The 23,509-nt window shown below is 38.9% G+C and overlaps 1 protein-coding gene across 1 annotated transcript; it reads right to left on the reverse strand.

The window, feature by feature from the left end:
* Positions 1-22,035, reverse strand: LOC132080771 (synaptonemal complex protein 1-like). The gene is given in 31 exon segments (XM_059484054.1): positions 1-541; positions 627-713; positions 1,022-1,168; positions 2,376-2,435; positions 2,872-2,946; positions 3,857-3,949; positions 4,612-4,722; positions 5,301-5,417; positions 6,275-6,337; positions 7,007-7,071; positions 7,388-7,448; positions 7,915-7,996; positions 8,642-8,712; positions 8,968-9,085; positions 9,577-9,680; positions 10,037-10,059; positions 10,062-10,130; positions 10,716-10,796; positions 11,716-11,783; positions 12,223-12,407; positions 12,544-12,638; positions 13,159-13,267; positions 13,734-13,807; positions 14,375-14,444; positions 14,827-14,885; positions 16,230-16,303; positions 16,469-16,536; positions 16,927-17,091; positions 19,981-20,027; positions 20,189-20,275; positions 21,939-22,035. Coding segments are annotated over 31 exon segments (2,769 nt in total). The 3' UTR covers positions 1-397.
* Positions 22,036-23,509: the final 1,474 nt, after the last annotated feature.

Consider the following 23,509-nt stretch of genomic DNA (forward strand, 5'->3'; position numbering starts at 1 on the left):
GCAAAAAGACTTCAGGTAAAAGTACATACATTTAACAGCTACATTTCTGCCACTAAGTATTTATGTGTTAAGAAAAACAGAGTAAATTTAAAAGAACAGAAGTTCTTTAAAAGCAGAATTTCTAATGCCAGAAACAGCTTTGAAACAACTTTCTATGTAGTTCTATTTATTTCCAAATTTAAAATTGGCTAATTTGTGTCCCAACATTTTGCAGCACAAGGGAGGAAAGGTGGAAGATGCTCTGCAGGGGTTGCAGTTATGGATCTATAAAGTTTATATGTGTAAAGGAATGAACATAGTATTAACACTGAGTATGACAGAAAAACGCAACAAAGCACCAACTCTGAGAGAAAAACAACCCTGTAAGCAATGCCAGGGCACTGGGCATTTCTGCATTTTAAGCAAAGAGCTTTACAGCATCTTTAATTTTCCTTTTCCTGTCCATTTTGGAGAGCACAGTCCAGCCCACCTGGCGCATTCTCCTCATGGTTTTGAGTTTCAGAGCAGAGCCTGGAGATTTCACACTGCATGGAGCTGGGCTCTGGGAAGGAAAATAAAGCCATCCTTTCGTTTCTGTAAACAATCTGATTAACTGCTTGGTTTAATCTTAGGAAAGGCTAACATACCTTTTTTGGTGCTGTGGAATGTAATTGTGATGCTTGTGGATAATCTTTGTACAAATTTTTAAACATTTCTTCTTCCGAGACTATGCTCTAATTAATTAAAAGTTGAAAGTTAAATTAAAAGTTACTTAGTCACACTATATTAAAAGTACTTTTTCTTTCCGCCTAAGGATATTAAATTATGAAAAAGAAAAGATGTCATTATGACGCAAAACAGTTGAATAAAAAGAATGTTAATTATGTACATACAACTACAATTCCAGGAAGAACCAATAAATTAAAAATATACACATAAATATTGGCTGGAATGTGGAAGCCCAAACTCTTTATTTCCATTCTCAGCCCCAGCAGTGAGCACAAAGAGCTGCTCAGCACACGATTTGTTCTCTGGCTCTTACCAGGAGCTCAGTGTGCTCAGAGCTGTCTGACTCAGTGTCCAGCTGCACAAGCACTTTCTGCTTTTTCCTGCTGCTCTGCCCTGCAGGCAGGTTTGTGCTTCTTCCACTCTGCATTTTATCCACTGGAGGAGTCTTTATAACACATGTCTGGGAAAGAAAATGTTTCTCTTTTTAGATTATATTTTATGGGGTAAGTATGGAATCTAAAGCCAAACTCAGGACTCAGTTTACAGTGTAAATGTCCAAGAATTCACCTGACAGAAATGGTGGAACTCTGATCTTTCCATCCAAACGTGGAGCAAATACCCAAACAAAGTGGGGTGGGGTGGAAATATCATTTTTTATACTATTTTTGTTGCCAAATGAGGAGAATGAAGGGGAAGCTATGGAAGAGCTGAGTTTCATGGCACATTGTATTTAAGTTCTCCATGCTTATCTGCAGAAATTCAGGTTATTCTGAACTGTAGCCACTACGTTGGACTCTATCAAACATCAAAGAAAATAGGAACAAACAAAACTGCAGGAAAAGGCTTCCAGAGAAAGATTGATAGCTACATCAAGATTGGTGTTACTTAAAATAGTTTTTTCATTAGAAGTTAAACAGAGAAGCATTGAATGGTCCAGTGCAGTCCTTTTTTAGACAGATAACATCAAAATGGTGCTGGATTCCATTGTTCCAATGTGAGAACCTCAAGTGAACTCCTGACAGGAAGAAGGGTGAGTTCTGCCATCAGGACTACTTTGATACTTTGACCATTTTTACAGCTGTATCAGCTTTTTTCTCTTCCATAGAGGAAAAGTGCCTTTACAAATGGACATTTGTAAGACTAAGTAAAACAATTCTAGAGACATTAAAAAATCAACAACTGAGCAACAAAAATTACACACTGGGAGCCCTTCCAGACTCTGCTGTCTAATATCTCCATGGGATGGTGTGACCCTTTAAAATCCCTTCTTATCCCAGGGGGGAAAAAAATCATCTACAGAGAAGTAAGAAATACAGGCAGAAAAATGCAACAAGAAAAATTCACTGTTAGGAGTTATAAAATATCAATGTTGGACTGCCCAAGGGGCTTCCTGTTTGGAAGAACATATTTTTTATTTTTATCTTTTTTATTTCAGGAATATAATTTGGAGAGTTTCTATTTTTTACATGAATAGATTCACTGTATAGATCTAAACAAGGTTTAGAAGTCAGGAACATAAGTTTGTATTTTCTATAATTTAAAAAGTTTGAAGTCAAAAGCATTCCAGTGTCTTTTGCTGAATGCAAATAAATTATCATGGCACTGCAATTGATTGTACACATATAAATACTACAAAATTCTAAAAGCAATAAAAAAGTTAAAGTTACCTTGTGCTTCTTTTCACTTTCAGCAATCATAGTGCCAGAGTGCTCTTTTACAAGATTCTCCTACAAAAGAGTTATGCGACAGCAAGAAAATATTTATTTGAATTCAGTTGTTAAAAACCTTCTTGCTGCCATTACAGAGCACAGTCTATAATCACAGACTGTTACAAAGTTCACACAAAAATATGACCAGGTTTGGTACAACCTCAGCATTCAAAAGTCACTAAAAAACCCTACAGTTTAGGGAACTTTTTTGCTTTAGCTAGTTAAAATTAACTAAAATAAAGGAGAGTTTTGTTTTGTTGTTTGTTTATTTATATATAATCTATAATCACAGACTGTTAAAAGTTCACACAAATCTATGACCAGATTTGGCACAACCCCAGCATTCCAAAGTCACTGTTTTTCTGTTCAGTTTCATTTCTTATCCAACTTCTCCCACAGCACAAGCCCAGGCCACACCTCTCACCCCCAGTGCTCAGGGAATAAAAAACTCCACCTTTTCTTCCATTTCTGCTTTCAGTTGTTCCTTAAGGGAGGACAGTTCCCGTTTCAAACATGACAGCTCATTTTCCTACAAACCATTAAATAAAGGACAGGGTTAACTCTGCACAGCCCAGGAAAAGGAAAACAGTCCCAGGTGAGACAGTAATTAACAGGGACACTCATTAGATACACAAGATAATTCTATGTGCTTTTCAGCCCTGTACTTGAAGCTTTGCTTTAGCTTGTTTAACAAAGACTGAAGCACTGTAAGAAACAGGTACTTGATCAGAAGTGTTCAAGGTAATACCTTAAAACCCTTGAGAGAGCAGGGGTGAGAGGGCACAATCTAAATATTTAAAACAAAAGTTTCCTATTCAAAGTGGGGAGTCAGAACATGACACACTATCTGGAGGAGCAGACACAAACACACTGCCACTCCAATTTATTTTCAGAAACATTTGGAGTTTTTAGTGCCCAGAATAAGATCTGTTGCAGCGGGTTGGATGGGACTGCTACTGGTAAAAATTAAAAGCACACTGGAAGAGTTCCCAGAGAATGTCTCTGGTGGGAAAGACCCCAGAGCACAGCAGGAAAAGAAACTCTCTAAGCAAACTGAAAAAAGATTTTAGAAGTCAAAGAGTGACTGAAGATCACTCTTCAGTCTGATCTGTGTGTGGTTGGTGGGCAAGAGAGAGGGATTGGGAAAAAAGGTGTTTTAAAGTTTATTTTAATTCTCATTACTCACTTTTAATTCTATTAATAATAATTATTTTATACTATTTAAGTTTCAATCTGCTTTACCCTCAAAGTGTTTTTCCCCTAATCCTTATCTGAACTCAGTCCTTGAATTTTTCTTTCCCCTCCTCTGCTCAACTCTAGCAGAGAAAAATGACTGAATGTTTTTTTGTGTGTATGCCTGCACTTAGCCAGTATAAAACCCCTACACAGGGACACAAGCCCCTTCACTGAATTATTGACCATTGCAAAGTGCTCCTTACCAGTGCTCTTTCTGATGAGAACTGCTTTTGCTGTTTCATTTTATATACTTTTAACTCTGCATCTTTTTCTTCAATCATTTTATCATATTCATTCTGTGTTAAAAAAACCAAACCAACAACAAACTCAAAACATGTGACTAAATGTTACAATTACAGAGTCTTAAAACATCATTTTTTTCAAACCAGGCCCTTAAGATTTAGAAAGAAAAGATTCATTGATGCTTCTGCAGAAACTGTAAAACAGGAAATGCTCAATTCAAGTATTATTTTGTGGACTGGCAGAGAGTGCTTTATTTCTGTGCAGCAATATCTGCTCAGCATTAAGAGCCAGCTGTGCCATCTCTATTAATGTATCTGCTAAAGATATTGCAAAATGAGGAATAGAAAGGTAAACTAAAATGTGTCAGGCTAAACTGCTGACAGTCACTATGTAACCTCTGAGAAAGAGGCCAAACTGATACTGAAAAATATTGCATTCACATGGTATCAAAGGAAGCCTGAATTGAAAAAAAAAAATCTAAAAATCCCAGAAGTTTAGATGAATGGAATTTATCTGCCCATAGGAATGTGTTCATAATCTTCAAATGAATTTGATTTTAGATGATGCAAAGTGCAGCATGTGTTCAGCTTCCTTTTCCCAGACTCAGGCCTGTTTGTGCTTTTGAAAGGTCATTAACGTGGTGTCACAAGTTATAAACATGGTATTGACATGGTATCACCCATTGCAAACCACAGCAAGCAGGAAAATCTCTGACCTTGTGCTTTTCCATCAGTGCCACCATCTCAGTTATCTTGTGCTGACATCTGGCATCAGTTTCTCTCTGTATCATTGCAGTTTCATCACAAAGCAACCTCATCTTTTCTACCTGTTAGTAATAAATTGCATTTCATTCATCAATATAACAATATATTTCTTTTAAATCTTAATTTCTTCTTCCTCCTGTAGGTACAAAGTTTGCAGTCTCACTTGGGGTTTATTTGCTTTTAAGACCCCTTTCAAATCCCAGATCTTTTCCGGAGATTGTTAAAATGGGCAAGATCAAAGGTACAGCCATGGCAGGCAAGCTCTCTGCAAACGAAAAGGCCATTTCAAGCCCTCTGCCCTAACATTTCTTAGCATTGCCATAAAAAAAAGTGTGGGCAGAAAAATACTAATATGGGAGAAGTTATAATCTAATTTAACTATGCTGACTTTATACCAAGGGTGGAATTTCTTTGACCTATATCTTGAAAGAAAGAAGTCTTAATGGAGTTCTCATTTTCAAAGACATATTCAAATACTTCAATCTAAGCACCTAATGTACTAAAGCTTTGCTCACAGGGATTCACAACAAGTTCCATTTATGTCTGCAATGTAAGAGCAAGAACTCTTGCCATAAAAGCTTCATAAAAACATTTTAAATTAAAAAAAAAATAAATTGCAGTAAAAATTAACACCTCTCACCTCTTCATGAAGTTTATTTTCATTTACTTTTCTTGTTTCTATGTCTTTTTGATACATGTCAACTTCTTCCTTATGTTGCTTGTTCATATTTTCCATCTCTAACTGCAATTTATTCACCTTTGGAGAATGCAGAATTGCTGCTGTTATTTGTTTAGGAATTACTATGTTAATGATTTTTTCTTACCTCTTATTTTTGAGCACAAACACTGTTACTTTTCAGGTATATGATTAAAGTGTTTCCTATTTAAAAGTTCAGGTTTTTTTAATAAAGAGTTGAACTTTGGCTTGAGGTGAGTTAGAAAATACTCAAAGAAAGAATGGCAACAGCGCAATGGGGAAGACTGCCCTAAGCAGTCACCCTAAATGCTCTGAACGCCTCAGAAAAAAACAAATGCAGATGGAGATTTTATTCTCTCTCTTGTAAATCTATATAAGATTTTCACAGGTTTTATGGTACATTTTCTTCCCAGCTGTGCATTTTGATTACAGTTTTTCCTTTTAAGTTTATCATATGAATATCCTCAAAAAAGTCCACTTTTCTTCAAGTGCAGTACCCAAAGCTGGACACAATATTCCCATCAGAGGGATTGCCACTGCAGAACACATTTAAAGAACAGCCTAAAAAGATAGATATATATATATACACATATATATATATGTCTTTTAAATGCTTTTCTGTTACAATGAGGTTGCTGAACCCTGTTCAGTCCACTATCAACAAAAGAAAAAAAAAAAAAAGGAACAGATTGGAAACACCATTAATTGCAATGTGAATCCATCTCTTAAATGTCCAATAGTCAGTGCCCAATGATTAAAAATGGAAGCATCTTCTAAAAACTATGAGCTCATTCCTGCAAAGTCTGTATCCCAGATCCAAAAACCAGTTCAGAATGTATTTAATAAGTATTATCATTATTTACAGAGGGACTTAAAAACACTCACCTCGTCTTCTACATGATATTATTTAAACCTACCTTCCCTTCATAAGTATTGCTTTTCTTGCTTTCTGCAGTAATTTTCTTTTTCAGCACCTTATTCTGTTGAAATTAAACAAAACAAGCACTGTACCATAATAAATTAATAGAATTATGTTATGGTTTAACTGCATCAAGAAGTTCCAGCTTTCATCGGGCAAATACCTCTCAGCTGTTGTGCAGCTCAGGTTCCAGAACAATTCTTCAAACAAATGAATGTTCAGCTAATTTCTGTGATAATTACTATTTCTTCATGGCCTTAAGAAAGGCTCCTCCTGAGCAGCAGCAGGGAATAACAAATGAGGTGCAGAATGGGAATTAAAACTAAGATGCTGCTGACAGAAGGTGTGAAGATGTTCATGACCAAAACCACAAGTTATTTATTTTTACAGTGAAGTTACTACAGTTTGTGCCAGTGCAGAATTCTTTTCTACTAGTGGTAACTGAGATACTCATTGCAAGTACATAAATAACACTATGCACTAAATGAAAAAGAGTAGAAGTTTATTAAAGATATTATTTTTGTAATTGCTTTTTTCAAATTAAGGCTCATTTAACAAATTAAGTGATCCCTAAGATGACTCCCTAGTTTGCTCAGGGTTAGGATAAGAAAGGAGAATTTTTAAATTACATAGGTGTATCTAAAGACATCACAGCAGACACAAACCTGCTGAAAAGCAACCCAAACTATAATGTATTTATGTATTTGTGACATTTAAAATCTCTACACACCTCCTGCTGCAACTCTTCAATGCATTTGGTTTTATTTTCCATCTGTTTCTTTAAATTATTCATCTGAAAGAGATGTTTCAGACATGAATTAGTAAGTTCTACAAATGACTCCCTATGTGAGCAATTCCTGTAGATGTTCTTGAACCTGCCCTTGCACCAATCTGGTTTGTTCCAATGGGACTGAAACACCAGCTGCCATGTTAGAATAATCAGAGTTTTAGCCATAAAGTACCACAAGATGTTAATTAATGGCAGTGAACCAGTTCCTTAGTGGTAATAGAGTTAAGAAAGAAGAAGAAAAAAAACCCAGTATCTTCACAATTTAATAAATGCACTTGTATGAAGTTCCCTACATCCATGAAAAAAATGAATTTTCCCAATTATTCTCTAGAATCTTCAATGGCTTTTCCTCTCTTCAACTTTCATTTTCAATACTCTTAACCTGAAATGACAATTGTAAATCTTTGACTTTTACAATGAAATTTTGAAATTTGCTAAAAACCCCAGGTTGCTTTGAACCAATAGAAAGAAAAGTAAAAATGTTTGAATCTATTTAAGCTCAAACTCACACTACATATAAAAAGCTAATCCAGAGCCCATCCATCACTGAGTGGGTATATGAAAAAACAGAAAAGCAGGTTCTCTGTTTGCCTGAAAACAAACAAATGAATCTTTAATATTAAACTTCCAGCACAGAGTGAACATCCCAGTGACTGTGCTTGTCTTTTGAAATACCAGGGCTCACATGTGGACACACAAGGGCACAGCTGGCAGCAGCTGGGAAAGAAGAAACCTCTGGCAGAGATCACATCCCCCAGGCAGAGCTTTGCAGAAAAACCCCAACAAAGATTTTACATTGAATGCTGTCCTACAGGTTCTGTAAGATAGCTTCCTGACACATGACATACATTTTCTTCTCTTTCATCCAGTGTACTTTTCATCTCTTCACCTGTCTTTGCCATTTTCTCCTTCAAAGACTCCAGTTCATTTCTAAGTGTCAAATTAACAAGCATTAGTAAATACTTCCTTATTGCCTTTAACTTATTTTCAGTACTTCTAATAAACCCATATTTTATTTTCTAAAAAGAGCTGCTAATGTTGATGGGAACTTCATAACCTGCTCAATGAAAATGTTCTTAAAATGCAGCAACATGCCCAGTAAGTCAATATGTGAACTGTCCATACTTCTTTTAAGTAGGAAAAGATGTTCCAGGAACCCAAGGAAAATACATCCTGACCTGGACTATTGCAATGCAGCTGTGAAACATGGGAGCTGCCTGTCTGTTGAACTGGGGAGGATACAGAGAGTAACTCTGATCCAGTTTTGCCTTGTCACATTTAATCCATAACCTTCAGGTTCCATTTGAATTTCCTTCACACCTGAGATGTCTAATGCAAAACAAGACAGCTCCTACCGTGTAATACAAAATGATGGCAAACATTGTTCCTGCAGCAATTGGTATTTCTAATCTGAGACAATTTGTACTTGGCCAACAGCAATTCTGAATAGTTTCTGTTTAGCTATGTAATCTAGAAAAACATTAATCAAAAAATCCCAGAAAGTAGCATTTGAACAGAACAAACTGAGTCTACTTCCTTTAACAATATCAGTTATTATTATTTGTTTTTACTTGCCTTAGCTGGCTATTTGCCTCTTCTAGGTTTTCAACTAACTGCTTTGTATTTTCTTCTTCTTTCTTACTATCCTAAATAAAGACCTCTGTGTCAGCAAAGAAATAAAATTCAAAGTGACTTCTTAAAAAATTCAAACACATCCAGAGCACACTGACCTGCCTTGTTCAGAAGTGTAAATACACTTCCTTTCCAATTCAAATACAAAAAATAGCTCAGGTACTCTACAGAACCAAGTCATGTTGCAGCTCATCATCTAATTTGTGAAACTGAGTAATTTGTCAAATTGAATGTTGTCCTTTCAAGAAAGCTGGAAGTTTACAACTTGCCTCTTGTTGTTCTTGCAGCTTCTGGAGTTCTGCAGCCACAGCATTTTTCTCTTGTGCTGTTTGTTCTTTCTCTAGTGAAAGCTTACTGAGATACACTGTTAGCTGTTCATTCTTTAACCTAATTTAAATCAAATGCCCAAGAAGAATAAGAAGATGCATTTTGAAATCTCCTTTTAAATTAAACTTACCCATTATCAAGTGTTATTCCATGCTGAAAAAATGTCCAGGCCTTTATCTACAAATATAAGCTTTGCAGAAGAGTCAAAGAGATGTAAAAAGGTGACAGAAGAAGGAAAGAAACTCAGAGTCAACTTTTATATAAATATAATGGTTAGTGAAGGTGATGTAGTTCAAAGCAAGATTAGCAATGAATTCAGAAACTTTCTCTTCTTGTTAAATAAGTCAGAGAGATGTGGAACAACTACATATGCCATAGAATACATACAAATAGAGAAAGTGGAATTTAGAAATATAAGTATATAATTAATGGCATATATGTGGTTCAAAACTTCCATTAGAAAACAATCATAGTTCATTTCACTGTAGATTAAAGCAACTTCTATATGACACCAAAACTAATTCAATATTATATTTTCAAAATGGTCATACACCTCTTGTTCAAGATCTGTTTTCAGAGTCACAAGCTGCTTTAAATAATCTTGTTCCTTCTCAGCTGTACATGTCAGCTGTGCTTTCAAATCCTGCAATTCTTTCTGCAAAATGGAAAGGAAGAGTTTTCAGTATCCATGTGCAAACTCCAACTGCTGGAGGTTATCAGACATGAACTAAGAGCACAAGGCTTTCAGAAGAACCCAACAACATCCATGCCATGGATTATCCAGATTGGATCTTTCCAGTCTCTGCTGGGATCTGGAAGTGGTGTGAGACAGTGAACTGCGACACCAGTGCTGTTCATGTCTGTCCCCTGCTGTGAGTTTCATTACCTGGGCTGCGCAATTAGGGTGGGACCCTGCTCTGGGTGCTGTTTCTTATGTATAAACTTGTATCCAAGTCATGATGTGTAACTGAACTATTTCTAAAAACATGTTACTGTGGCCCTGCTTCAGACCTCTCTCATCTGGAGAGCATTTTCATTTCTCTCTCCACATTTTTTTCTCTCTGCATATTTTCTACAGTAGCCTCAAGATTCTTCTTCAATAAAAGTCCTCCAATTTACCCATTTTAGAAAATGAGTGAAACTCAGTTCAGAACACTCAATGCACAGATTATAACAACAAGCAGACACAGTATAACGCACACGTGATTTCACACTATCTTAACTTTCGTTGATACGGATTCTTGTTAGGCTTGTAAATATAAAATCATAATGAAAATAAACCTCTGTTAAGAGTGTATTTCATATAGCTTAGACTGCTGTGACAGAAAATGGGCCTGTGTCACAGCACAGCAGGGTTCACAGAGGCAAGAGCTAATTACCTTCCTGGAAGGAAGAAAAAATGGGAAAACTTTATATCCAGAGAGAGTGGCATTTGAATGGGCATGAACAAAGAAGGAAATAACCAAAAACCTTGAGAAGGAAAACCAAAAACATGGGAGACAAGAAAAACCAAAAGCACAGGAGACAAGAAAAACGGAGGCAATAAAGAAGTTCTTCAAAGAAAACACTGAAATTGTGTGTGAGAAAGTTTAGTAGAAATGTTAAGGTTGACTAGATGGAGTTTATTTATGGCATTTAAGATACTTACAAAGCAAGAGGAATTTCATATGAAGAGCAAATGCCGTGAGATTAATAAAATGAACATTTACCAGAGTTTCTGACAGCTCTTCAAGTTGCACTTCTTTATCACATTTCACTTTAGTCATCTCTTCTACAGCACATGGAATGTAAAATGAACGGAACATAAATGATTTTTCATATTTAGCAGGCAGTATAAAACATTTACCCTTTTGCAATACCCAGTTCTCAAAACTTGTGGGATTAAGTTAAGAAACTGAAAAGCTAATTTATGACTTAATCTAAATGTAGACTTGAAAAAATGATTCAGACATTAGCAAATCTATATCTGAAGAGAAACTAAATATTTATCCTAAATAAAATTTAGAGCCTATTATGTTTTCCACAAATATAGCTTCAAATAAACCATGGACTGTAAGACTAGAGTATTCTCCAAGTATTGATGCACCTGCATTGTTCCAGAAAAAAAATCTGAACTGCTGAAGGTATCAGATGGATATGCTGAGAAAGGAAACTAGTTGTTACTAACTTCCAGATGGTTTCTATGTGCACATCCACAATTCTGGTATTTTTTGCAAGTTCTCAACAGCAAGACAGAGCTCTTACCCTGGGGACTAAGGAGCACATCCCTAGAAACCACAGGATATCAAATTGATGATATTTAAAGACAACCCCTGCCAGCATCATTCCACTTCCAGCATGGGCAGGGTCACAGAAACCTCCATGGGAGGTTTTATCTCTGCTGCAGAAGTCACTCCTGGCACCTGCAGTGCTGCTGCTCTGAGCTGCAAACCAAAATTACCTCCAGAGGAATTCATGCATGAATGGTCTGAATATTGGAGCTGTGCACAGCACTGCCCTGTGGCTGCTGCCAGCACCAATGAGCCCCAAAGAAAAGGGATCAGCTGAGTAAAAATAAATCCAGGCATTCCTGACAGGTACAGTACTGTAAAATCATTTCTCCAACTACCAGAGACAGTCCATTTCCAGACAACAGCAGAAAACATTTTTATTACTGCCCAGCTCATTTTCTGCCTTTCCACAAGCCTTACCCAGTTCAGCAGATTTATTCTGGAGCTCCAAGGTAAGTAGCTTTGAATCATCTTCAGCTTTCTTTAATCTAAGAAAATGGTAAATTAAAAACCCCAAATGTAGAGTACAAAGCACTGCATTTGAAACTTACAGGACAATAAGACAAAGTCTTAGCACAAGCACTTTAAGAACATTTACCTTTCAACAGGCAGCTGATAGATCTGCCTGCAACACACATCAAATTTCACTTGTACAACCTCAGAACAGTAGACATAAAAGTAAACAAATATATACCTACAGAAATCTGTATTTCTTAAAGAGAGAATTGTGAAAATTGGAGGGGGCAAAAATTTACTTTTTATACAGTATCAACTATCACAAACAAAAAAAATTACATTAAACTCTCTGCATTTAGACCACTGTGGGGAAAAAACCTCCAAATTTCAGCTTCATTTCCAACTGTTCTTGGTTTTGTCATAGACTGCAACCTGTAAGATCGCTCTTGGAATTTAAACTCATTCATTTACCTATTTTGCTTTTCTTGCAGCAAGCTTTTCAAATTGGCAACAGAAGTCTCAAACTCCTCTGTCAGGGCTTCAAGCAAAGCCTTCATTTTTTTACATTCTTCCTCCTGCTCTTCCTTTTCTCCAGTGACCTGAATTAAAGTTTTCACTGTAGTCTGGAATTCAGTTTCCAAGTTCTTCTGAGCAACCTTCAAGACATGATATCGTTTCTAAACATGTTTTGCAACAAACAGCTACAGCTGTTTCATGTCTAAAGTATCCATAATTACTTATGCAAATACTCATCCAGTCTATTTCTACTGTAAAACTATAAACAAGGGGTACCTCTGCCTTTTGCAATGAAATTTTAGCCTCTTCCAGCTCTGCTCTCAAATGTTCTTTACTGACCTGGGATTCCTTTAACATTTCTTCATTATGTACTAAACAAAAAAAGATGTTTATATTTTAAAAAATAGGATATTTACTAAAAAATACTGCTAAAAATGGAAAATTACATACATTTAAAGAATGTAACAAAGACCAATGGTACTAATATCATCTACTATGAAATAATATATAAAATTTTAATATAAATGGCTTAAAAATATTGAAAATCAAGTTCTGAAAAGTAAGTTTCCTCAGTGACATCTGCCTGACTGTACATTTGCAAAACTGAAGCAACATATTTTCCCCTTGCAATTTTCAAAAGCTCTCAATGCTTGACTCACCCTAAAAACTGCCCTGCCAGTCCTGCTCCCACATGAGCAGCTCCTGCTCCAAACAAAAATAAGGCCTTCAAAGTCCCAAAACTCTGCTGCCAACCAGCAACAGAATAAGACTATCATGGCCCTGTTTCCTATGCTTCTATAAACAATTACAGATAATAAATAAAGATTCATAAACAACTACATTGAAATTCTATAAACAATTACATTTAAACACAGCAGGCAGAACTCTTACATTTTGCTTCCATTAAGTCAGCAATCTTATTTTGTGACGTCTGCAGCTGAGCCTCGATGTCTTTTATGACATCATCTTTTTCATCTCTCTGTATGGTAAGAGCTGAAATCTAGAAAAATGCAAGAAATATCATCATTAAGTCTGGAAAAGGGACAGATATTAATTTTCATTTGTACCCAGGTATAATAAGCAGCCATTTTGCTGTCATTCAAGTTAGATTAGACAGATAGATAGACAGACAGACAGAGATAGATAGATAGATAGATAGATAGATAGATAGATAGATAGACAGAAAGACAGACAGATAGATAATATTTGTCTAGATATAATCTTAGCCAAATATTGATCAAGTCACATAACTATAAACAAAAAAATTCTCCAATTCAAAATCAAACCATAAATTCCAGGAGACTAAAGGTACTGAAACACCACTAAACTTAGCAGAATTTGACTTAAATGCAGCTTCAGATGTTATTTTGTCTTTTTTACTAATACCCAGAAACACTTCTTGGCTCTTGCATTGCCCCTTTAGGCACAAATAAAGCTCTACATCTTAGATGGTAAAATGAGCAAACCTGCTTTTCCTTTTGACTGACTTCCAGTTTGCATTCTTTCTCAAACTTGTCCACTTTTTTTGCTTCTTCTTTTACTTTGGAGATACAGTAACATCCATAGTTAACATTCTAGCTGAAATATACTCCAAGTTCAATACAACTTCCACTTTAAGACTGCTTGGAATTGTACAGCTGTACCATTTGTTTCCCAAGAGTAATTGTTGAGGCAATGTTTGATTTTATAATCAAAATACAAACAGAAAAGAGCATGTGAAAATGAAACAGGAACATACCAGACTATACATACAGAGAGAGAGCATTTAGCTAAAGTTTCTGTAGCTATACACTAGTGCATTGTCATTTAAATAAACAAACTATGGGAAGTAAGTATTGATCTCTAGACTGTACTTCACAGACAAAACTTCAATTTTGAGTGACTGTTTGAGAAATAAAGTTCCAGCTTTGGCCCAGTGGAACAGCAACAGAAAGGGCCAGGCAGTGACCAAAGGCAGCAGGAATAAAAGAAGGGTCCCAGTGTCTCAGTGTGAGCTGCTCACCATTCCAGCCCTTCATATTTCTCTGCCCTGACACTGCATGTGTAACACAAGCTATGAAGTACAAAACTGAGCCAGCTGTATAAACTCAATAAACAGAATTCTCACATTTGAAACTCATTTCCAATCTGTCGTTCTCTGCTTGCACACGAAGCTCTTCAAATGCCACCGTCATTCTCTAAAAACAAAATTTAATATTTGAAGTTCAATACTGGAAACCCTGGAACTTCTCCAGGGCTGCTGCCCCCCTCAGCCATTCTGAGGAACCAGCAGGGAGGTGAAACAGAGCCCAAAGAGAAGCCAGAAGCTGTGGCAGTGACCCAGCACTAAGCACACATCACCCAGATCACAGGATCTACATCCCACACACTGCTGCACCTTCTCCATTGAATGTGTTTGATAGAACACAAAAATAATTCTTGAAAAGGCATTGAAAACCCAACTTCCTGCATCACACATGACATGATACCCACACAGTATGGATACAAACAGTATCCCAACATAAACATGGAACTCAGCTCACATAACTCACATTCCTTTCATCAAGCTTGCTCACTTACTTCTATGTTGCTGTGAAGTTCCTCATACAATTGTATTGTTGCTTCCTTTTCCTGTTCATCTATCAAAGCAAGAACATATGAGAAAGTTTTTCTTTTGAACAAGAATGCCAGCTGCCCAAGTCATTATACTTAATCAGCAAAATGAATTCAAAACGGAATTCTCAGCTCCATTCTTATTAAATAAGTCATTATGAAACATGCTGCCGAAAGTTACAGAATCTAGGGAAAATGTGTATTTCATTGAAACATTGAGCAAGCTCAGCTTTTAAATTTCCTTCCTAAGATATTTTTTTTCTGTGAAAAGTGTAATTCTAGATCAGTTTATGTGACCATATTAATTATTATAGTATTAATGCTGTTGAATAATAATGTATCAGTCCTGTTAGTATTTATAAACTGTAATCCAGGGTTTAGCACTGAATTTCTTCCTATCAGCAGATACCTATAACCACAGAGCTGTCATTATAAAATTGCAACAACACTCCAGGTCCATATTTTCCTTCTTTCCTTTCACTTTTGTAATTGATACTATTTTTTCCTAAGAAAACAATTAAAAAGAGAACAGTAACAGAAACAGCTATCAAAAAAGAACAATACATCTATATACAAGTGTTTCTAGAATTAAGGCTAAAAAGAAACAGACATTTAAGTATCCAGGATCAAGTTAGTAAAATTCTAATTATTATAATAACGATTCTAAATTGCATATAAAGTAGGATTTCCAATCAAGAACATATTTTAAAACCTCAGGAATTTAAACTTCATTCAGTTGTCCAACTGTCTTGGCTTGTTCCGTTTCATGAGAAGAATTCCAGTTACTCATTATACTTTGGGGTTCAGACCTTTTTTCCCCATAAATGTGTGATGGCTGAAAACAGGAAATGTCAGCTCTGGAAATTTGTTCCAGAGTGCTGGGAATTCAGAGTAGATTCTACTGCCTAAAACCAGGCATGAAGTGTCACTTCCTATGTCTGAATATATTCCCAGAGTGTGGCTGGGGCTGCAAAGCTTCAATGGGCTGAGCAGCCTTGGGGAGCCCTGCCCTGCCCTGCAGTGGCTCCAGTGCCAGTCGGGGCTGTGGGCACTGCCTCAAACCTGGAGCACTGTTTGGGCACCCAAAGAGCTCCCAGGCTGGCAACCTTGCAGCAAGCAATCTCACTGCCTTCTAAAGCCCTCTGCATTTAGCACTACAAACCACAAGTCTGTTAGACCTGGGGCTTCACTTCCAATTTTGTGAGCCACTTAAAATTCACTTCTCATTCTGAGAGCCACATCCAGTTGATCTCAACTGGAGAACTTTTCTGAACAGCATGAGAAATTTCTTCTTCTTGCTTCTGTTTGTGAATTTAGAGCAAGCTAGAAGTACATTTACTCTGATAAATAAAAGCTAAAAAAGCATTTACATTTGCTGGTCTTCTCTGCAAAGCGAGTGCAGGTTTCCTTGAGCAGATTACACAGATGCCTTGAAGCAGCAGCTCTAAAGGAGGGAAAAATATCATGTTTGCACAGGAGTGCACAGTGCTTTGTGCACCTAAAGAGTAGCAATGGAAATGACCTTCAAAATTTAACAGCTACATAAAACTGCCCACATGGAAACTGATTATTTCCACCACAAAAATATATCCTTGGTTCTATTACTTACTCTTTCAAGAGATCTTTATTTTCACATATCTCATCTTCCAGTTTCAAATGGAGTTTCTCATTTTCAAACTGATTTCATAGGGAACAAATGCAAAAAGACACTGTTATTGAAAAATATATTAGAAATGCACTTGAACTTCTCAAATCCCTCATGAAAAAGTCATTTGGGGCATCAGTAGACAGAAGTCTGTTTTATCTGGTATTACATGCTGAGTCATCTTTTGCATGAAAGATGCAATAATTAATGAACAATAATTTACCAGCAAATGAGACACAGGTATATTCTTCATACACACCCTCACACAGGACAGGTGCCTGCAACTTCTCAAAATAATCATTTTCTCAAGGCACAAACCAAACTGCAACAGTCTTTAATATTTAACTGTATCAATAATAGTGTCATACTGAATCAGGAAGCACTGAACTTCATCTATTCAATGTACACTATACAATACTGGCCTGCAGCTCTTGAATGGCTTTCTTCTGTGCTTCAATAATCTTTCTATTCTCTTGGAGTTTTCTTTCTTTCTGGTTTAGTTCAGTTTCCACAGTCAGTTTCCACTGCTTGATCTTCTCAGCCTCTTTGTAGAGTTTTGAGAACAATTCATTCGTTGTTTCTGGATTCTATTAAAACAGGTTCCACAAGTTAATCTCAAATACTATCTAATTAATAGTATATAATATCTAATTAATACTGTTGTAGATAATGTATTTATCTCTTAGAAACATCACAAGAGTAATATTTTTTCCACAGATGGTGATATAAGCTTTTACATGATCAGGAGCCCAAGTTTAAATCTTTGTGCATCCTCTGTGTATGTATGAAAAGGCATTACAGGGCACATAGAAGATACAAATACAATGAAATATCCCAAACCCCCTTCAGACATCTCCAAATAGATGGGCTTAAAGACACGGATAACTGCAGTCCACCAAAATCAATAAAAGTTTTGCCAGAATTATCAGTGAAGCCAAAATTCCTTCTAGCAGGTTCTTCACACATTTCTGTCCTCTCCTTCTGACAGATACTGCTGAGTTAAGTAAAAGCAGCTTCAGAGACTTTATCCAAGAGTACCTGTGATATTGCCATGGACACACAGAGAATCACAGAATCACAGAATAATGAGGCTGGAAGAGACCTCTCAGATCATCGAGTCCAACCTATGCCCTGACACCTCAACTGCAGCACCAAGTGAAATGTCCAGGCTTTTTTAAACACATACAGAGATGGAGATTCTACCACCTCCCTGGGAAGAGCATTCCAGTGCTTCATTATTCTTTTAGTGAAAATTTTTTCCCTAGTATCCAACCTATCCCTTCCCTGCTGTAGCTTGAGACTGTGTCCTCTGGTTCTATCAGTGCTGCCCAGTGGAAGAGACCGACCCCACCTGGCTCCAACCTCCCTGCAGGAAGCTGTAGAGAGCCATAAGGTCACCCCTGAGCCTCCTCTTCTCCAGGCTAAACAGCCCCAGCTCCTACAAATGTTCCTCACAGGGCTTGTGTTCCAAACCCCTCACCAGCCTTGTTGCCCTCCTCTGGATGTGCTCCAGCATCTCAACGTCCTCCCTAAGCTGAGGGCCCAGAACCGGACACAGCACTCAAGGTGCAGCCTCTGCAGTGCCCATACAGGGGCAGAATGAGCTCCCTGCTCCTGCTGGCCACACCATTCCTGATCCAGGCCAGGATGCCATTGGCCTTCCTGGCCACCAGGGCACACTGCTGGCTCATGTTCAGCCGGCTGTCACCAGCACCCCCAGGGCCCTTTCTGCATGAGCACTATGCAGCCACACTGTCCCCAGCCTGGAACGTTGTAGGGGACTTCTGTGGTCAAAATGTGGAACTCAGCACTTGGACTGATTAAACTTCATGCTGCTGGACTCTGCCCATCCATCCAACTGATCTAAGTCTCTCTGCAGAGCCCTCCTTCCTTCCAATAGATCAACACAAGCTCCCAGCTTAGTGTCCTCTGCAAATTTACTGATGAAGGACTCAATGCCCTCATCCATGTCATCTATAAAAATATTAAACAGAACTGGTCCCAGTACAGCCCTGAGGGACAGCACTGGTGCCTGGCTGCCAGCTGGATGCAGCACCATTCACCATCACTCTCTGACCCGGCCATGCAGCCAGTTCTGAGCCCAGCACAGAGTGCTCCTGTCCCAGCCGTGGCTGCAGCTTCTCCAGGAGCGTGCTGTGAGAGACAGTGCCAAAGGCCTTGCTGGAGCCCAGATACACAACAACCACAGCCTTTCCTGCACACACCAGGTGGTCACCTGCTCACAGAAGGAGCCCAGGTTGGTCAGACATGACCCACCCTTGGTAAAGCCCTGCTGGCTGGGTCTGATAGCCTGGCCATGCTGGGAGTGCTGTGTGATAGCACTCAGTGTGAACTGCTCCATTATCTCACCTGGCACTGAGGCCAGGCTGACTGGCCTGGAATTACCAGGATCCTCCTTCCTACCTTTTCTGTACATGGGTGTCACACTGGCCAGTGTCCAATCATCTGGAACCTCACCAGTGAGCCACAACTCCTGATAAATGATGGAGAGAGGCTTGGCAAGCTCATCTGCCAGCTCCCTCATCACCCTGGCATGGACCCCATCTGGACCCAGGGATTTATAAATATCCAAGTGTCCCAGCAGTTCTCTGCTCACACATGGAGCAAGAAGGAAAAGCACCACCCTTGTGCCCTTAGAACACCTTGAAAGTGTCCTACAAGCAGTGCTGGGCCAGTGGTTGAAGCAGGGAGAGCAACACAGGAGCCCCAAGGGCCCTTTGGTTCACTTACAACAGCCCCAAACAACATCCTTGTACTGGCTGCACCACAGTTTTGTTACAGTCCTGATGGTACTTTAATAGCTTAGGATTAAATAAGTCTAAAAAGTTGTCAGGGATATGAAAATCAGCAGGGAGAGCACAAGAAATGTGTTTTATTTTGTGGTAGCAAACAGTGTTTTGTAGCTGCAAAGTACAGAAGCTATTGCAAAAAAAATGAGCTGTACTGAGTTGTGCTAAAGCAGAGATGTGCTGGTAAATACACTGTGAAAGGAATCCAGTGCTTGAGGAAACCACTGAATTAATTGTTTTACAGATAAAATAAAGCCAGACCAGGCAATTGGGACAATCCATTTCGGTTTTCCAAATAATACTCTGACTTCAACCCTTCTGCCCCTCAACAGAGTATTCAGAGGCAGTTCCACAAGGATAGTTAAGTGTTTAAATCTTACTCTAATTAAAGCTCATAGACTTTGCAGACACTTCAAACAAAGAAAAAAACAACAACAATATTGCAATCACCTTAATTTTTAAAGATTAATTTCCAGGCATGTTCACTAAATCACAAATATCTCCTCTAAAGTGATTCAGCTTAAAACAGGAGACAGAAAACATTATTTCCTTCTGATTACTTCCTTTAGCCCTGAAATATCTACTGAATAATGCTTTAGGCGCTGTTTGGGAACAAATTCAAAAGACCCCAAGGAATTAGATGTGCAGAGTTGATACTTAGCTGACCTCTTCATCTACTTCAGAGCAAAGTTTCACTTGCTGTGAAATTGTATCTGAAACATGAAGAGATTTTGATCAATGTATTTCTAAAAAAAGTAACAGTGAAACTGTATTTAACAGTTACAGATATGAAACTGTGAGACTACTCATGAAAATTAAAACTTGACAATATATAAAAATCTAAAAAGGTGCATGGCAAATATTCCAATCGTACCTGAATCAGTGATTTCGCCACGGCTCGACACATCGAAGGGCAGCTTAAATTCATCAACTGAGCGTCTGTTAATACTCTGCACAAATTTAAAAATTAGTTCCTTAATAGTAGATTTGCAAAGAAGAATTATAAAAGCCAGAAAAAATCCCTACAGATGATGTGAAAATAGAATGTGTCATTAATTAAACAGCTGCCTACAATTTTCAAAGCCCAAGGGATTGGTAATGGCTTTGGAACTCACTTCTTACTTCCCAGTGGTTGATCAAACTGTTGGTGTCCTGCAGTTTGATTTACAGACTGTGGCCAAAGGGGAGCTTTCAATGCAGGGAACTCAGCAGCTCCTGCCTGTCTGGGCACTGGTGCATGGCAAAGGACTCAAGGAGAAAAATTACTTTTCTGAAGACTTCAGTAGTTGATATTTCTTTTTTGCTTTACTTCCAAGGGCACTTCTAAACCACATCTGATTATGTTTCAATATGAAAATACCCTTTTACAAGTTTTTGAAGTCACAGAAGTTCATCCTGTAAACAGCTAACTCATCTGATGTCAGAATATCCTGTTTGAATCTCAACATATTTCATAAGGAGCTTCGACATGAAAAAATAACTTGTTGAATTCTCATAACTCAGTGTGGGGACAGAACATTTTCACTGCACACCTGATCTGGTGAGACCAAGACACCAATGCCAGTGCGAGCATCTAAGTGGGGCCTGTGGGAATCCATAAAATCAGAGGGGTTTGGGAAAGCTGCAAAAGGCAGGCCTCAGAGACAGCAGAACTGTGATCAGAGCCAAGCAGCAGCCATGAGATAGGTCAGCAGAAAAATTATGCAAAAAGTAGAAAAGTAAGGACAAATAGAACAATGGTCTGTGTATTAATGCTTGGCTAGAATAACTACCTAAGCTACAGAAAAGTTTATCTAGCAAGGTATTAGGAAGTTCTAAGCTTAATAATGGAGCTCTGTGCATTGTGTTTCAAGGCTCACAAGCAGGTATTGTATTCAAAAAAGGCAAGCATTGTTTTAACCAAAGGTACCTGTGCTTAAAGTGGTTGGATAGAACTGCTGTCAATATGCTTTTGCTTTGTGTGATTGGTCAAAAAACTTTTAAAGTAAGTTGTCACATTATGTTCTTTGTCTGCCGCCTGGGATGTGAGCTGCTGGCATCTTCCCATTGTCATAACCACGTAATGAGACTGATGCTGGAAAATAAAACAACTCAAGGCAGTTCCTCAGCAGTTCCGTCCCATTGGTGATTTGTACACAGACCCCGGCCAGTGATAGAGTCCTGCTCACTCTCTGGGCTGAATTACCCACAGCAAACGTGGACTTACAGCACAGAGCAGATGCTCCAGAAGATGATTCCCTTCAGTTTTGAGAGAACACAACAACAAAAGTCTTTGAAATTCAAACCGAAGATGTCTGTGCATGTGCCACTCTAGGCATACGCACAGAAATGAGTCCAGTGCAGGAGCCGTCCCGGCCTATGCAGGGGCAGGTGTGTGTGTGTGCTCCGGCTCTGCTGGGACAAGGGGCAGGTGTGTGTGTGCTCCAGCCCGGGGCAAGGGGCAGGTGTGCGTGTGCTCCAGCTCGGGGCCCTGCCGGGGCACTTCCCGGGCCCAGCACTGTCCCCGTGTCCCCGGGGAAGGGCCCTGCGCTTTCCCCCCGTCCCCTCCTCAGCCGCGGCCTCCAGAGCAGCACAGCCCGAGGGGTCGGCCGGGGGGGTGTGTGGTATGGGCCGCCTTCAGCGGCCCCGCGGCCGAGCGCTCACCTGGGATCTGCCCGCAGACACCTGCCCAGCGCTCAGGCGCGGCGGCATGAACAATTTAAAGCGGTTTTCCTTCTCCATGGCTCCGATAAAAGGGCGGGCGGGGCGGCCCCAGCTCCCAGCGGCCGCTGAGGGCTGGCGCGAAGGGCGGGAAGCGGCAGCGGCCCCTCAGCGCGGGAGAGCTCTGAGGGGAAGGGGGAGTACCGGCTGCACAGGGAATAACTGGGGGAGCCCAGTCCTCCCGTCGGAAAAATGCGTGTTTTATGATTGTCTTTTCGCAAATATTAAAATTAATATTATATGTGTTGTGTCAGAAAGTTATGCTGTATTAATTTTCATAAGTAGTGTGTTAAATCTAGTTTTAGGGTATAACATAATATTAAAATAAAAACTATGCTATGTGAGATACTTTTTTTAAAGAAAGGACTCGCAACGAGATAGCGGCCACAGGACACCTAAATATTTCAGAGAAAGAGAATTTATTGCTCTCTTATCAGAAGAAACGAACTTCTTCCTGCCTGCTCAGCCATGAAGACGCCGTCAGGATTCAGAGGAAGAAGCTGACATTAATCAGACAGAATCCTGGGTTTGAATGGAATTTATGCATCATGTATGAGGGGTATGAATATGCAACAGGCTATTGTTTTTAAGGGTTAACCCTCTGTTAATGTGTGTCCTTTTTCAGGCTTATGCTGCCCAGAAGAAGTTACCCAGACGTCTGTAACTCTTTGTTTCTATTATCTCATATTGTCCTAATTCAAATTGTCCAAATCATTAATACTCTAATTATAAAAGTATCTTACGTAGCATAGTTTCTATTTTAACATTATGTTATAACCTAAAACTAGATTTAACACACTACTTAAGAAAATTAGTACAACATAACTTTCTAACACAACACATATAATATTCATTTTAATATTTGTGAAAAGCCAGTCATACAATATGCATTTTTCACACAGGTAATGCAGGCCCTGGAGGCATCTCCTGAAGCTGGCACAGCCCCAGCAGATGGCATCAGTGAGGAGGGGGCTGCTGGGGGGCAGTTTGGAATAACTGTGCTGTCCTAGGGTGACATTAGGACGCTTGTATCCCCAGCTGTCTGTTCTGTTCATGCTGGATATTATGTTCTGTGCCTTCAAGACTGGCTCTGAAGAGCGAAGTTTTGTTTTGGTTTTGTTATCAGCCACTCCCCCATGGCTGGCAGGGCACAGAGACAGGGCAGTACATGGTGCTGCTTTTGCTTTTTGCTTGGCTTTTTGCTTTGCTCTTGCTTTTGTTTCTGCTCATTAGTTAGTTTAGCTAAGCATTCTGAATTTTTGCCTGGACTGTTTTCCTTTCCCTTTTTTGGAACCACTCAAACCTGCTCCAGACTGGGCCCTGGGAAACGCCGAGAGTTTGCACCTTGTGGCTGCAGCAGCTACTCCCGCACCGGAGGGACTGATAACAGAGCGACCATTCCCAAGAGACACTTTCTGAATTTGTCATCTTTTTCAGAGTGGTGAAAGAGTGTTGTCACCTGGTATTGTTCATTTTGTGTGCTGGGGGTGCTTTG

The sequence above is a fragment of the Ammospiza nelsoni genome, chromosome 17, assembly GCF_027579445.1.
Source record: "Ammospiza nelsoni isolate bAmmNel1 chromosome 17, bAmmNel1.pri, whole genome shotgun sequence".
Lineage (NCBI taxonomy): Eukaryota > Metazoa > Chordata > Aves > Passeriformes > Passerellidae > Ammospiza > Ammospiza nelsoni.